We start from the raw sequence: 17,445 nt of genomic DNA, 5'->3' as shown, positions 1-17,445 counted from the left end.
AATTGATTTTTTACCATGCATGATTTATTTAAATGCATTATTTTAAATTACTTATGTTATATGATGCACGTTAAAATGTTTTTCAAGTTTCATGTTTCAGGCGATTATTCGAGGCGGGATTGAGGAAAAGACCAGGTGACGATTTTGGGCAATTTTAATGGAGTATTTTATTTTTAAGTTAAGGATGGAGCATTTTAACTAATTTATTCAGTTTAGCATTTTTTAAAAGCCTTATTTATGTATTTAGTGATTTAAGAGTTTAAAGCTTTTAAAATTAGCATTTTTGGGTGTGTTATTTTGATTTAGGAGTTTGTTTAAAATTTATGTGGGTTGAACTTTTTATTAGCATTTTAATTAGTTGTTTTAGCTAAAATCTCTCCTAATTAAAAACCCACACACACGTTACACACACTCACACACACTCACACGTTTTTACACACACTAAAACACACAACACACTCTACACATCTTATTTTCAGATTCTTTTTTTTTAAAAGAAAGAAAACCTAGAGTTCTCCTTCCCAAGAGCAGCAGCCGCCCCTCCCCTATATTTCCCAGCAAATTTCGTTGATTTTCTTCAAAGAAAATCGAGCCACCATCGTCCCGGATCAAGCCTCGCATCGTTCCCGCGTCGGTATCGTCGTTTCGGTATTTTAATCATCAAAATGCATGTATATATTGTTTCTTTCTGTGTCGATCATGTCATAGTATGCGTTGAAATATATTTTGTATGAAAATCATGTGAATGTTGTGTAGAAGTTTGAGCAATTATGTTTAGATCACTTTTGAAACCGTTTTTGGATCTAAAATCACATTTTTTGCTGTCTTTTTAAATACTGCCGATTTTTGGTCATGATTTCGAGAAAACTTTCAACACAAAATATCGTAGAACTTTTTGATACCTTTGATTTGATATAAAATTCAAAAATTTTGGATGAAAATTGAGTGAGTTATGACCGTTTTAGTGAGACTGCTCAAACTGCGTTTTTCCGAAAAATATGTTATTGATGAATTCTTGAAGTTTTATTGTTGCAGGCTTCATTGGGGATCGACGGGTGATCGCTGATGCATATAGATATATTGTTAATGATGTTGAGATGGTTATTGACGTTTCGTTTCGTGTCGTTAGGCACTTGGGAGAACGAGTAGTCGTAAAAACTATTTTGGTGTCAAAATTTGAGGTTATGGGTTTTATTGTATTGCGTGAGGTGCGTCGTTTCTTTGGGAACGTTTGGGACGTTTTTATGGAGTCGAGTCAGTGTCATAGTGTCCTAGGATGAGTCTCGATGGATTGGTTAAAGAATCGTATTATTTTAGTTAGGAGTATTAAGATGCAAGTCGCGGAGTCCAGTACACTCGGCGCCCGAGCGGTAATTTCTTACCGCCCGAGCGCCACTTTCACTGTTGAGAGTTTCATTTTTGGAAGCTCGGCGCCCGAGCGGTAATGTTTTACCGCCCGAGCGCCAATCTTTCTGTTCGAGTGCAGGTCTCCAGAAGACCTGGCGCTCGAGCGGTAACATATTACCGCCCGAGTGCCACCCCATCTGTGAGAATGTTTGGTTTCCACTCATGTTGAAGTTCAAATAGTGAGTTCATGTCTTTTATTGTTGGGAAATGTTCACACGTCATCTTAGAGTGTGTCTTGGTGTTTGATGCCATGGTTAGTACGATTAAACGAGGTCAAGTCCCGAGTGATCTAGAATGTCATAAGCTACTTAGTCACTTTGGTGGTGAGCTTGAGTACCTAAGTCTAAGTTATGCAAGTTAAGTATATTAAAATCATGTTAGTCTGTGCAGCAGCGGCCCCAAAGCGAGCTCCAACGAATCCCTCAACGCCAAGTAAGTATGTTCGACGTGCAAAGAAAATATTTTCAAGTTTTTGAGGTATGCTAATTGTCTTGTGACCGAATTATGTATGGGGTTGGAAAGCGTTAAATCATGAACGGAGACCAACCCACCCCGTTAAATTATGAACGAGTTTAGATCAAGATTGGAAAGCGTTAAAGCATGAACGGGGACCAATCCACCCGTTAAGCATGAACGGAGATCTCATGTATGTGGCAGTGGATACGTCCCTGTCAGCCCAGTACTGTGGTTTGTCTGATCAGGCATTTATTATGTATGGGTCACTTGCTTTGAAACATGCCTCTACGCGAAAATGATGAAGTTATGTATGTTCAAGTATGTACAAGTATGCAAGCATGTTTAAGAAAAATTTTATGTTGATGACACGTCTATGTATGTATGTACATATGTTCAAGCTTTTGATATGCAAGTTCAATTTTCAAGTATGTAAGCTCTATTTAAAGTTGCATGTGGTTTTATTACGTATTATTCGTTACTTCCAGTTTATACGTGTTGAGTCTTTAGACTCACTAGACTTGATCGATGCAGGCGAGGATTTTTATGAGGAGGCNTAAATATAACACATATCATAATTGTACAATAAAACATTATCATATAAATACATGAAAAATAAATTATTGTACATTTATATTCTACCACTATATTGTTCATTTTCAGAGAAATCATTGAGAAAATCTGCAGCATCAATATTGTTCATTTCTATCCCACCAACATATTGATCATTTCCAGAGAAAGCATTCATAAAATCAGCAGCATCAAAATGAGTTGAATCACTCAAATGGTCACTTAGCTCAGTGAAGTTGGTCTCTTTTTCTTTCCCCTTTATCGATTCTTTATAGAGCTTGCAAAGGTGCTCCGGGGCTCGACAAATACGAGACCAATGTCCTGGAGTGCCGCATCTGAAACAAGAACTTCCAAATCTTTTCGAGTGATTTTCATTAACACTCATGTTCTCATGATGCCTTTTCTGTGGGTGGTTCGTGACACCCTTTTGAGATGAGTTATAAAAATAATTATCTCTATTGTTTTCAAAACCACGACCTCGACCACGACCACGACCAATTCCACGTCCACGTCCACGACAACGACCTCGACCTTGACCAAAACCTTGTCTTTGAATTTGATTTTGGTTTTCAGGTTTAAATCATTTTTACTTACAACATTTACTTCTGGAAATGCTGATGATCCAGTGGGTCGGGACTGATGATTTCTCATTAGTAGCTCGTTGTTTTTTTCCACCACGAGAAGACAGGCAATGAGCTCAGAATATCTCGCAAATCCACGTACTCTATATTGTTGCTGTAAAGTTATATTTGATGCGTGAAACGTGGAAAATGTTTTTTCAAGCATTTCCGATTCTGTGACCTCGTGTCCACAAAATTTTAGCTGCGAGCTTATTCGATACATCGTTGAATTGTAATCACTGACTTTCTTAAAATTTTGGAATCTTAACATATTCCATTCATCACGGGCGGTCGGAAGTATAACTTCCCTTATATGTTCAAATCTTTCTTTCAATCCTTTCCACAGAGCCATGTGATCTTTTTCGATGTGATATTCACATTTTAAACCTTCATCGAGATGTCGACGCAAAAATATTATAATTTTTGCTTTTTCTTGTGATGAAGATATACCATTTTCTTTAATGGTCTCGCTTAGACCCAATGACTCAAGATGCATTTCTACATCGAGAGTCCATGGCATATAATTTTTCCCCGTAATGTCGAGTGCAACAAATTCGAGCTTTGTCAAGTTTGACATGGTGGTACTAAAAAAAATTATGATGCATTTTATTAGTTAATGAATATTGCAATACAAAGTAATGGATAAACAACAAATACAAGCATTCGTAAAAATAAAGAAAACACATGAGGAGGATATTCTCCGATAAGTACAAGATTCGTGAGTATTATAACCAAAATAATTAAAAATAACTTTGTGAAAGCCATCTTCTTTTTTCTTCAAAAATTTGATGAAGAATAATTTTAGAGAAGAAGAGAAAGTTGGAGTGATTGAATGTGTTTGTGAGATCATATTTATAGGGCAAAAACTAGCCGTTTTGTTACCGTTTATGACCGTTGGTGTACAAGAAAATAAATGTATGTATTTGTATAATTTTATGGTAATAATATGGTGTATATAATATTAGTAATGTTTTAAATAATTATGTATATCATATCACAATATTATAATGAGGTGTCATAAGATATTTTGTTTAAAAACCTTATAGACTTTTATACTTGTCGTATCCCTTACCGGGAGTGTGGGATGTCGTCTTAACATCCTCCCAGGATTTATAACAAGTTTTTGAAAAATTTATTTTATTATAACATTATATTATATATTAAGTATATACACAATAAATAAATAAACAGTAAAATAAATATTATTACTTTTGTTACCTTTTTTTTTCTGTTTTGCAGCTTAGAAAAATATGGAGGACTTTTAGAGCTTCGTGCTGATAACGTGTTGTGAAAAAACAAAAACTTACGGTAAAAAGTAAAAATCTCAAACTCTCAAAATTATCACACTACACACTTTATAATATTTTTCTCTCAACTCAATTGTGATTTTCTTCACAAATGAGAGATCTATTTATAGAAAATTTTTACAAATAATTCAAAAATAAATTACATCATTACCTTCATCATCACACACAAATTTCAATATTCAACACCTAATTTTACCAAATATTCAACATTCAAATATTCAACATTCAAATATTCAATACACACATTTTAAATATTATTTTTCAACAATTTAGATAAATTTATTTATGTATCCTGTTTTTAAATAAATCAGCGTAAAATCCCTGTTCCCTAAATTTCCCATATAACATCACACTTTGGAGTTTGGAGAGTAGATATACGTAAAGGTCGGACCAAAATATCTCCGAACTAGACCCTCTCCTCTTCCCTCGGCGGCGCTGATTGTCAATCTAAAGTTGTACTTTAACCACCGGGCCTGAAAAGAAAAATATAGATTCGAGTTAAGCCCTAAATTTTTTCTTTCTGATTTGTTATAACAAGAATTTCAAAAGGGAGATGTATTGACTGATTGTTGTTTTTACAGCTGCGATGGAGATGTCTGCTGATGATTTACCGGCAGGAAAGTGTACTGGGGAAGGAGCGTCGGAGCTTGTGGTTGGTGAATCAGCGAGTAAGAATATTGAATGTGAGGAGGTTGATGATAAAGTTGCTGATTTGACTTTGGATGAGCCACAAGGTAATTTTCTCATGCATTGAAGAACGTTGTTGTATTAAGAGTGAATATGTAAAGTTTGGGTATTTGATTAAGGGGTGGAAGTGATTCTTGTGAAGAAGATAAAGAGGGTAACTTTATGTGAATTCATAAAAAATTGAACTTGATTCTTATGGTTAATATTTTAATTAATGCCTCTAATTCTGCTTCGTTTTTGGGAAACACGTGGTCGTGTCCTGAACGCAAAATGCTTTACGTAGTCAGGATAGTTGTGAAGTTTTTGGTGCTGCAAGATGGCTTCAGCTTTCATTGAGATTTGTAGCTTTCTTTTGCGCGTCTGTGGATTCAAATTGAAATGAAATTCGAAGGTTCCAACTCGTATTTCTGCTTTCCAACTTGAATTAGAACATCAGTCTTAATAGAAGTGGGTAATATGCATTTTTGCATTCGGAACCCCCCGTGGCTGCATAAATCATTATTTCATTTAAAATTCTTCAATTACATATGTTGACAAGAAACAAATTTATGATTGTTTCAGCTACAAAGTCATATCTTGCGGAATATATTATAAATATCTATCTATGCAAATTACTTATTTGAGAAACTAGAAAAAAACATTTTACTACCTATGAAATTAGATAGTTGAGAGCAGTGCAATCCCTTGATGGAATTCAAAGTAAATTGTTTGAAGGTTCTATTTGCCAAATTTATCAGTAAGAAAAACTTCCTAGCAGCTTGTTCCATCGATTCTCAATCATTAAAAAATATAACCATATGTAATAGCCTGAGACTTTGAATAATGGAGTGCTGGAAGCTGGATTAATATAATGGTATCATTGTTTTGTAGAAAATTTGAATAATTGTTGATCTCTATGAAATGTTGTAGTATGGGTATGTGGTTCCTCTTCATGAAGATTCATTTCACCAGGGTACTGGCTTTTCCCAATTCATCATTTTTTTTGTTATGTTTGTAAATGTATTGAATTTTGTTTTTGTTTGTTTTTTACGAGCAGACCTTGTTTGATGGTTCACTGACAGTTTAGTATATTTTTTCTTTTAACTTTCTGATCGAGTGAAGATTCTTATGGATCCATTCGTATGAGTATTCTTTATGGGACACATTGTAGTGTTCTAGAATTCTGATGACGATCTCTATTGTTTAATGGTTTTATTAAACTTTTTTCTGTCTAACTTGTACATTGCATGTATCTAATTATATTAGAAGCTGCAAAGAAGAAGAAGAGGAAAAGTAAAAGCAAGTGAGAAAATATTCACATGTATCTCTTGGTTTTTTTTCCTTTCATTGTTTTGTGATTTTTGTCTTTGTTTTCTAGCTGGACTTCGATTAACTTGTAATCATCTTTTCCTTATTTGCAGGAAGAATAAAGAACCACCTCAGCAAACTGACCCTCCATCCGTTCCTGTGATTGAACTCTTTGCATCAGGCGAGTTTCCAGAGGGTGAAATTCAGCAATATAAGGATGAGTATGTCTATTTAAGATTCTGTCTTTCTTTTATTGCTTAAAATATGGTGCTAAGTCGCTAGACACTTTACTATGTCTTTGGCGGAAAAGTAAGAGCTTTGTTTTTCTTCCCTTTGGTTTGCTGTGGATTTATTTTTGTTTTGCTGAGAGATTGTTGGTCTAGAGAAAAGATAATGGATATTAAGTAGGAACATAAATAAAAATCCTTGGGAGAAACAAAATTGTTTAATTTGAAAGACATTAAGACATATATCCCGATTGATTATTGATGGGGAAATGGAATGACCATGATTCCATATAAAAACCTTTTTATGTGTGTCCTTGTTAATTCTCTGATTTGGGCACAGATCAAGATTGAAGAAAATTCCTTTTTACCTTTTCTTATGTGTTCCTCATATATCCTTTTCCAGACATCCACTGTAATTGGGTTTCCATTTCTCTTAGGTTTTCTCTTTTAATGGGTCTTTGATTTTGATTCATAAAATTTTGTGACTTTATTAAATTTGATGTGTTGAAGTTCTGAGTAGCTTTAGTCCAGGTAGAGGTTTCTGTTTGTGTATGGCTTCCTTGTAAATTAAATTTGGGCTTGTTTAAATTTTTTTGTTCTATTAAGGAAATTATTCGGTATGAAGCAAGTTTGTGGTTGTTGATTTGTCTCGTGTCACCTCTTGTAAATTCTGTTCGCTCACAAGAAGTCATCCAGGTATACTATTAAGGAAATTATTTGATATAAAACAGGTTTATGTTCCCTGACATGTCTTTGTTACATGTTATATTGTTGGTTTCTTGTCCACGAAGATACAGAAATATGGCTAAGAATTATACGATCAAACACAAATGTTGAAGGTGAAACGTATTAGGTAAAATTGATTGTAATAAACTGAATTATAATAATGTCCTTTCCCAGAGAAACTCTGACTGTGTACAAACTCTAGCTAATTCTACTATATCCCTATCCTAAGCTAGTAACAACACTCAAGAAGAAAAATAACAGAATGCCCATGACCCTTCGCTCCATCACATTTTTATTCCATCCTCCTCCTCTAGATTCTTCCAAGGATTTGTGACTCTTGGCCTCGTTTCGTCTTGGCTCAACATATGAAAGCCCATAAACATATTTATGTCCCTAACAGTACCCTTCTCCCCAAAAAAAGGTTTTGTCCTCAAGACTAAAATCTTGAAAATGCGTCAATAACATAATTGTGTCTTCCCAGGTGGCATCCTCAGCTGTGGACACCTTCCAATGCCCCAACACTTGCAGTGTTTGCTCATGCCCTTGATGCTTGTTTCCTTCCCAATATCTGTTCAAGTCCATATTCACTCACCAAGTGTTCTCTAAGCCCGTTAGTAATTTTTGTTCAAGGAATAAACTGCCAAGTGCTTTCTTGAGATAGGATGTGTGCATATGATTGACTCGAGAGTCATTTGGTAACTGAAGCGTATAGGCGCACAAACCCTCCTTATCAACCCATTCCGGCACCAATTGTTTTCACTCCACTCATTCCTCTTTTTTTGCTATTTCAGTAGCTTCTTCCAGAACATCGACTCTCTTCCCATGCATACGCATCCAATCTAACCCAACCTTACCCAAACTAACTCCGAGCAACTATCAGCCTAAAATCCTTCCTATTTTTCCCGAACACATAGCTGTCGACAGCAATCTCCCCAGGTGATACTCGTATTTTCGATCCGTGACATCTCCTCACTCTAACTTGATACCCAGCACCTATCGATATTCTACCCTCTACTACAATTATGTTCTTTTCGTCAATCGGCAATACCGATCTCTATACTTTGTACTTAGAATTATAATTGTGGCTTGGTCCACCATCCTACATTGCAAAAACTGAAATTGCAGCAAGCACACTGACTAATATCTTAGAGACAAGTAGAGAACTGCATGCATCGGTAGATACTGTCAGCTCTTAATTCTCCCACTGTTAGTTCTGGGCCTTTAGAATAGCAGTCCATGTTAGGTTCTTCAATCAGAGCCCACTTCTGGGCTGTCCAAATCACTGTGTCTCAAAATCTGCAGCCCCAAAATAGTCTGTCTTTCCTTCAACGCTGCGAGAAATTTTCATGGAGGGTTTGCCTTGTCTGGAGCTTTCTTTTTAATCCATTGAAAAATCCTTAGGTTGTAGGCTTTTTCTTGCGAGTGCATGTATTTGGGTATTGTCTTGCCAGAAAACTTGGATTTGTCTCCAACAAGTATTCCTCCATGTTCCCTAAATCCCCATTGCCGAGTTCATCTTTGACATTGTTGTAGGATAGTTCTTGACTTCTACTCACCGATCCGAAGTCTTCCTTGTTGATCACAGTTTTCTTCACCTCCTCGTGTGGGAATGGTTGGATCTCTTCGTGACAGGAGGTATTTTAGATTCTCCAATGACTTGGCATGGAACTTTTTCTTCTCGCTCGTAACTGCGCCCATTCTGGATATTTTCATGGATGGCTCCTTCAATGATTCACGCTGGGCAAAGGTTGGGTAATGGGAATGTGATCCATGGGAGACATGGTGGTGTCCGGCATCTTTGAGTTTATCTGGCAGCAACTGCTCCACAAGAATAGTCGTGTCCGAGTTTTTTGTGGACGAAAACCGTTGTTTCTTGAAGCAATGAGACTGATTTTCCAGATTTTCCACCTTCGCCTCGATACCGGTAGTGGCAATGGCAGGTCGGACCAATTGCTATAATGCTGGTTTTCTTGGCCACGAAGATAAAAATATGGTTATGAATTTTATGTTTCCTATCAAAAAAAAAATATGGTTATGAATTTTACGATCAAACAAAAACAATGAAGCTGAAATGTGATGTAAATTTGATTGTAATAAACATAAATGTAATAAGTTCTTTTCGATGAACTTCGCATACAAAGTACAAACTCTAGCTAAATTCTAGTATTTCGCCTAAGCTAGTAACAACACTAAAGAACAAAAATAAAAGAATGACCATAACCATTCTCTCCTTTACATTTTTAATTCCATCCTCCCTCTCTAGATTCTTCAAGGCCTTATGACTCTTGAGCCTCTGTTCTGGGCCCAATATTAAAGCCCATAACCGTATTATTTATGTTGCATAGGTATGGGTATCGAATCGAATACGATACGGATACGGCGATATGACAAACTTTAAAAATATAAGACACGATACGGCTATGATAAAAATATATAAATATTATATATATATATATATATAAATTTAGTATTAAAAATTGAAAATTGTAGAGATAAAAATATTTAAATAAATATATTGCAGAAATATATGTACATATTTATGTAAATATATACAATGTGCAACTTCAGAGCAAAGGTTGACAAGTCCGATACTTTTTAGACGCGGCAAGGACACGACGNTATGTACATATTTATGTAAATATATACAATGTGCAACTTCAGAGCAGAGATTTTTTAAAAAATCCGATTTTTTTCCTAAATGTGCGTCGTGTCCTTGCCGCGTCTAAAAAGTATCCGACTGGTCAACCTTAAAAAAGCCAAAGACACGGATTTTGCCGTATCTGGCACGCGTATGATCCGTGTTGTATTAGGGTTCGATACTTCAGAATTTTTTTTTAAGGTGTCGTGCTACATAGCATATTATTTAAATCCCTAACATTACCTCTAGCAAAATTTTTTTTTTTTTCAATAGTGTCATCTCCATGGAGCTTTTTTAGCAATGATCTTGTATCATTTAGCATTTATTAAGGCCATATGAATTTAGTCTGGTTTTATTTTCAGGCTGAGTTATGTTTTGCTCCAATATCTCAAATAATAGTATGAGTTGCAACTCTGAGTTTATTGATTTTGTTAGGCATGCTTCAGATTGCAAGATTTAGATGGGTTGTCAACAATAGAAGATGGAAGTTTATATTATGGAGTATTTTGTAGCAATCAGTGGTCATTGGGGCTGTCTTTTTACGTTTGAGGTTTATCAGAACTCTTTTTTACTTGAAGGAGTAGAGTCAGCTGAATCTAGAAACGGAGATGCCTTCAGTCATCTAATCATCTGTTATGAAGAATAGGATATCATCTGGTCCTTAAACGTAAAAGGCTTTTCAATTTTCTGGGGACTAGTGTTAAAAGTTCTTGTAAACTTAGGGATTGTCATTTAAATTACTCAAGGACAATCAGCATCAAAGAAAGAAATGTATCTCCACCTGTACTGTAGTTTTTCCTTGTCACTGCGAGATACTCATGATAAATTTGAATGTCAGGTGCCAAATTTTTGTTTTATATGTATTAGTGCGGCTCATCTTCCTTTCATTTAGTGTTTCTGGACCTTGCCTCTGTATCAATATAATCAATTAGCTATTTTAAGTGTCATGAATTTTATAAATAATTTTCATTGTTTATTCACTTTTATTTCTGAAATTCTCACCTACTGTATATATGGTTTATTGAAAGAAACTGAAAAGCTCATTTATTACTGGTAACTCAATATAGTAACTTGTGGAGAACTACATCCGAAGAGAAGAGAGAACTAGAACGACTGGAAAAGCCAATTTACAATTCAGTTCGCCAAGCAGCAGAAGTCCACCGTCAGGTAGCTTTCACTTATCATATGGAAGTATAATTGGGCGCGTATTGAACAAAATTAGTTTAGAATCAGTACGCGCTCATAAGTTATATTAATATTTGACAGGTCCGAAAGTACATAAAACAAAATTTGAAGCCTGGAATGTTGATGACAGAGCTTTGTGAGTCCTTAGAAAATACTGTTCGTAAATTAATATCAGAAAATGGTTTGCAAGCAGGAATTGCATTTCCTACGGGATGCTCATTGAACTGGTAAGTTTGATGTCAGCTGAGGCATCTGACATCGTGATGTTTAGGCCTAGATAGGCTTTCCGTGATAATACACTTATTCATTCTCTTCGTTCTGCGGCTCTGCCTCCTCTTATTTCAGGGTGGCTGCTCATTGGACACCAAATACTGGAGACAAAACTGTACTACAGTATGATGATGTAATGAAACTGGACTTTGGAACTCATATTGATGGTGATATAGCTTTTCCTCTGTGTTAATATTTTCGAGGCTCCTTGATCTTTTTGCCAGACTGTTTTGCTTTGTTAGGTTTAATGCTATTTTTGTTTTTTTTAAAATCTTCAGGACATATAGTTGACTGTGCATTTACTGTTGCATTCAACCCAATGTTTTATCCACTGCTTGAGGCCTCGAGGGAAGCTACGAATACGGGAATCAAGGTGGGTTTCCAACATTTATGCTCACACCTTTTTCTTAAACCGATATTCTGAATAATTAGTAGTGAAACGGAGAAACTGTTAGCGTAGGTGTCTAACAAACCAACTTGTGGCTGTGATTTTTCTATAAAACATTCTTTATTCTATAAATTGTTATTTATCTTACATATTTTTATATTTATATTCATGCATTTGCATTAATATAAAAACCTTGAATTTACTACAGTCCATGAGAAATTTGATTACGTGATTGTTGGTAATCATGAAACACATTTTTAGTGACTGTAATCTCTAAAGTAGTACCTAGTCGATGAGCTCTCCAGAAAAAATGATATTGACTAGCTCACTTGAGACTAATATTCATAATCTTACAATGCTACGTTCATATTAGCATGGATGTTTGGACATCCGCATACTCGAATAGGTGCTTATGAGATAAGTACACTGAATTATACTCGCCCTAAATTTTCTAAATAGTTACCACTGGTCGACTAGAGAATTTTTAGTTAGATTTGTCCACCATTAATCCTAACAATCCAATACCCCACTATAGCTCTTTTCAACGAACACTGCACTGTGACTTGTTTTCTGACTCCCTGAGGGTCACAAGGTTGCAAGTTCAGTATGTTGTAAATTGGCTATGAGCTTGTGACTTGTAGTTGGAATTCAGGTGCTCGATTATATTAGTGGATGTCCTATGTGTTCTGTCAAGTTAATATTCCTAGGAATCTCTGGTCAGAGTAGAATGTATGTTTTAGAGAAAAGGTTTACCTAGTTACATACAATGGGATATGACACTTTGGAACGTACGCATAACTATTGGATTTATATTGAGATCTCGGCAAACCAATGCCCCAAAATTTGACCGGGACATATGAACTGAAAGGATCGTACTGCACTCTAACTGTAACTGAAAGTTCTTGCAAGCACTGCTGATTGTGATCTACACGAACAAGATAATAAAATTCAATGAGTTGAATTTAAGAATTAAAAATTTAATATGACAAATTTTTAAGCTTATTATATTGATTATGAGTTAATTCAAAGTTGGCAAGATAATCGAGTAAAATCTCTTTGTAGTAAATTTTCTATTTTTGGAAAGTCTGAAAGTAGAAATGTTGATATGAGAACTGTAATAACGAGCTTGTCACGCTTGTCGTGAAAATAAATTTGATTTAGTTTTCTGGATTATTATAATATAAAAGTTATGATATATTTTATGAGAATATTTTTAAGTATTTAAATTAAAATTATATTCGATAGATTTTATGGAATAAAAATACCCATAAAATAAAATAAACCATATCAAATAAAAGGAAATTATTTTGTTTCTTATCTTATATGTGGATAGATTGATCTACACAAAGGAAGATAATATTAAGATGAAAAGACAATAAAAAATTTGATTTTTGAAATAAAATCAAAATTTTAATTTAAGACAAAATCTAATAAATAAAATAATATTATATAATTGATAGGTTTGCCGAACAGAGATTGGCAGTTCAGATTTTGAAGTTTGAGATTTGCGAATTGAGAATTGAATCTCTCTTCTCGGCCTAAAATGTTTTTTAAATAAATTTTTTCTTTCATGTTTTTGTACAATCTATATATGGTTAAGACTGTGTTGTGGTTGCAATACTAGATTTCTTGTTCGTATAAATCGAATAGTTGTCTAGTGTCAATTATTCTTGGTAGATTCTTTTGGTGTGTGGACCAGATTTTTGGAGAATCGTGGTTGTGGCAGAGCTTACCATGGGATCTGAGTGGTACATAACCAGAGTATCCATCCACGACCAAGGTCGTGCGATAATTTTTTTTCACGCATTTAATTATGAGTTGTATGCATGTTTTATTATTTGAACCATAGGCAACCGATTGTCTCCGGGATTGAGAGATTGAACAATTTTATCTTTCCGCTGTGTTTTCGATGTCAGTTCTGTAGAAACCCATTATAAACCTCACGAGAACAACTCAGTGCTACTTGTGAAATTTTGTTTATTTCAGGAAGCGGGAATTGATGTGCGCTTATGCGATGTTGGTGCAGCAATCCAGGAGGTCATGGAGTCATATGAGGTCGAAATTAATGGAAAGGTGTTTCAAGGTATAGCCTTGAGCAGAATATTTGAGTAACTTGTGTGAGCAGTGAGATACACTGTGCTCAGTGCTGGTGTAGAATGTTTATATTGGGAACTTATTTGTTTTTGAAAGTATATTGTTTCAACCGCAAACGTATACTAATTCGTCAAACAATAATCAGCAAAACAAAGAAGGCGGTTTGCTGAAATTAATTGGCATATAATGAAACTAGAGTTCCCAGAGGTACTCTTGTATCGTAGTCCTATGTGCGAAGAGACCCACTCTCTTTACCCTAGTTTAAGTTAGTAATCTCACCCAAACAAAATAAGCCTGCTCAACTCCCTACTCTTATGTTTTTCTTTGCCCCTTCCCCGAGTCATTACTTCTAGAACTAGATACTGATTTTCCCAAATATACCTTAAGTTTGTAAACATATATATAATTGAGTTATTTTTGTCGCATTTTCTTATTTCAGATGACATTTACTGGACGCAAGAAAGAACACTCTCTTTAAACTGATATAGGCATAATCTGAAGCTTACTGCTTATTTATGAATATTATAATTTTTTTTGTGTGAAAAACACCGCCAAACTGTGTTTTATAGTGGTTATAATTGGTTGATCTAGTAAGAATGTCACCATGTCAATTGATACTTTATGGCAAATTACAGCTATGTTGAAGTCACTGGACTGGAATTTCTCTCTCACCCAAATTTTCATAGATATAAAAGGTTCTAGGCCATCTGGAATTTTGAAATTGGCCTTGGAAATTCTGTTTCAAAGGAAATGTTGAATATTACTTCACTTGACAGGTTGACCATGGATTATAAAATTCCTGGATAATTCTGTTTCTACATATTCCTGGATCATTAGAAATTTTATTCCAACTTGTGACAGTCAAGCCGCTTCATCCATCTATTTAGCTTGAGAGATTGAAGTAGTCTAGTTAATCAAGTAACAAAACATGAAAATAAACTAATTACTAAATAAAGATTAAATATGTCAAGTTCCACATCTGGTTATTTTTTTTAGCATTTAGTTATAGAAACTTTTTTTTAAGTTATATGATTGTTCTGGATGGTTCGGCTATTTTGGCAGTAAAAAGTATTCGAAATTTAAATGGCCATAGTATTGGGAGTTATCAAATCCATGCTGGAAAATCTGTTCCTATAGTTAAAGGAGGGGAGCAAACAAAAATGGAAGAGGGTGAATTTTATGCCATTGAGACTTTTGGATCTACAGGTGACATCTTTTGTATACATTGAAATAAAACTGTTGAATTAGTTATGCTGGATGCAACTGTTGAATTAGTTATGCCGGATGCAAAAAACTTTATTTTTTCCTTCCTGTTTTTCATGCAGGGAAAGGATATGTCAGAGAAGATCTAGAATGCAGCCATTACATGAAGAATTTTGACGTTGGCCATATTCCTCTGCGGTTGCCCAGAGCAAAGCAGTTGTTGGCAACGATTAATAAAAATTTCTCAACATTGGCTTTTTGCAGGCGTTATCTAGACCGCCTGGGGGAAACTAAGTATTTGATGGCACTGAAGAATTTGAGTGATGTTGGTATTGTTCAGGTATGAATTATTGTTTAAGAAACTTGCACATTACTTATGGCAAGAAAAAGTGAACATTTTAGCTGCATTTATTTCTATGTGGGAAAAATCAAACTGAAAATGCAGTTTGGGCTTGATTTAACATCTACGACCCTACAGTTACATATTGCATAATTTGAAACGATTTTTCTCCCAAGGTTGAATTTTTGCTAGTGTTTTTCCCATAAATCTCAAAGTTGGTTTTAAAACTGCTATTACGCATAAGTGGAGTCCTGGCTAGCTCAAACCTTAGCTTCTTCGCCTAATGTCTTTGGGTTAAAATAATTGTTTTTTGAACAAAAAAATCCGAAGAATCCTTAGAGAAACTATAAAAATTAAAGCTATACACCAGCAGAATTATTAAACTAGGAGACACTTTTATAATAGATAGTGTCAGTTATTATGATGGTTTCATGCCACTAATAATGTAGAGATTCTAGCCTTGAACTTGCGCTCAAGCTCTCTGTGATCAAACTTTTCTTTTAAGACCTAACTTGAGAGATATCTAGCTAAAAAAATAAGAAGCTATCAGTTGGCATGAGCTTATTGGTAATTTTAATTCTGGAGGAATGCGGGTCTAAGTTACTAAACGGACCATTCTAAAGAATATATAATAACAATAGAACTGCTAGTAGTCATCTTAGGTCTAGGTATGTGTAGGCCAACTTGTAATGTGGAAAATCAAATGTAATGGCCAATAGCTCTACGCATATGTGAAGTTCTGATATTGCATATTACTCAGTACTTGTTCACATGATGGATTCAGTTTTTCTACTATGGCCTCTGCAAGAGAGGTGTAAGATATTGGTTGTATTGGTTGGGTGGGTAGTAGTATATAGATAAAGTGTACGTTCTCGTAATCATGACCTTCACGTAATCACGACCTAGATGAATGGTAAATCAATTCTTCGATAGCTTAACATACCAAAATTATTCTTCCCGTTCCTGACACTTGTTTGAATTTCATTATATACGTAGTAGCTAGAGTTGAACTTGGTCAGATAGATGTTCTTGATTGAGACTACTACAGCCAATGATGATTATTGAGTTCTTTGGATACGTTTAGTGATCTAGCTTCCACCATATTACAAGTTAATTGGTTTATCAAATTGATATTTAATGTGTATTACGTTGCGACTTTGGTAGCCGTACCCTCCTCTCTGCGACAATAAGGGAAGTTACGTAGCTCAGTTCGAGCACACAATTTTGCTTCGTCCTACTTGCAAAGAAGTTGTATCGAGAGGCGAAGACTATTGATCTTGAAGAGTTTTGAGATGGATATGACCTTTCCAAAGTCGGGGCTGAGATTAGACAGAGGCACAATGGCTGTGTAATAGTTACTTCATGCTTCTTACTAATACTACATCTGACTGTGATCTCTCTTCCCTCTTGTTTCATTCTAATATTTAACAAAGAATCTTTTTATTTTCTTCTACGTCGTTTATTTATTTAATGTTTAGGGATGGATACACTCCATTTTATTTTTAGTCATATAATTTGACAATTGTACTCTTTGTTGATTGTTTTTGTATTTTTTTAGTAAGTTTATTAATTGTCCTCGATTACTTAATAAAATATTATAAATAAATTTGTCAATATCCATAAATAGAGAAAACACACAATAAAGTCCAAAATTTTTTCATTAAACTGAGATATTTTTGTTTCATCTTAATTTTTTTCAAATCAAGTGATTTTTTATTCTTACTTTTTACATTTTATCCCATGTTTTATTATTTTTTCTAACTTACAAATTTTAATTTTTTTAACTCAATCACTACATATATATATGATTAAGAAATAATGGATGCTACTCGTCTAATCACGTGATTAGCTATTCATCAAATTCATTGTATGCATATTTCTCACAAATATTTTTCTTAACAAAAACAAAAGGTTATTTTAAAGTTAATTTTTACATCATATATTAATATTTTTTTAAGAAAATAAAATAACATAGAAATCTACTTTTAATCACGAATTTTAATATGTTTCACATTTTATCACAAAGCTTTAAAAATTTTTTGG

The 17,445-nt window shown here is 34.5% G+C and overlaps 1 protein-coding gene across 1 annotated transcript; it reads left to right on the top strand.

Moving 5' to 3' along the window:
• Nucleotides 1–4,697: 4,697 nt before the first annotated feature.
• LOC140960796 (methionine aminopeptidase 2B-like) lies at nt 4,698–16,934 on the top strand. The gene is made up of 12 exons (XM_073419072.1): nt 4,698–4,854; nt 4,939–5,091; nt 6,290–6,326; nt 6,445–6,552; nt 10,990–11,089; nt 11,189–11,334; nt 11,453–11,544; nt 11,656–11,750; nt 13,752–13,848; nt 14,922–15,065; nt 15,185–15,402; nt 16,567–16,934. The coding sequence occupies exons 2-12, from the start codon at nt 4,944–4,946 to the stop codon at nt 16,675–16,677; spliced, it is 1,296 nt and encodes a 431-aa protein (XP_073275173.1). The 5' UTR covers nt 4,698–4,854; nt 4,939–4,943; the 3' UTR covers nt 16,678–16,934.
• Nucleotides 16,935–17,445: the final 511 nt, after the last annotated feature.

The sequence above is a fragment of the Primulina huaijiensis genome, chromosome 16, assembly GCF_012295235.1.
Source record: "Primulina huaijiensis isolate GDHJ02 chromosome 16, ASM1229523v2, whole genome shotgun sequence".
Classification (NCBI taxonomy): Eukaryota; Viridiplantae; Streptophyta; class Magnoliopsida; order Lamiales; family Gesneriaceae; genus Primulina; species Primulina huaijiensis.
This window is presented reverse-complemented; position numbering and strand designations above follow the sequence as displayed.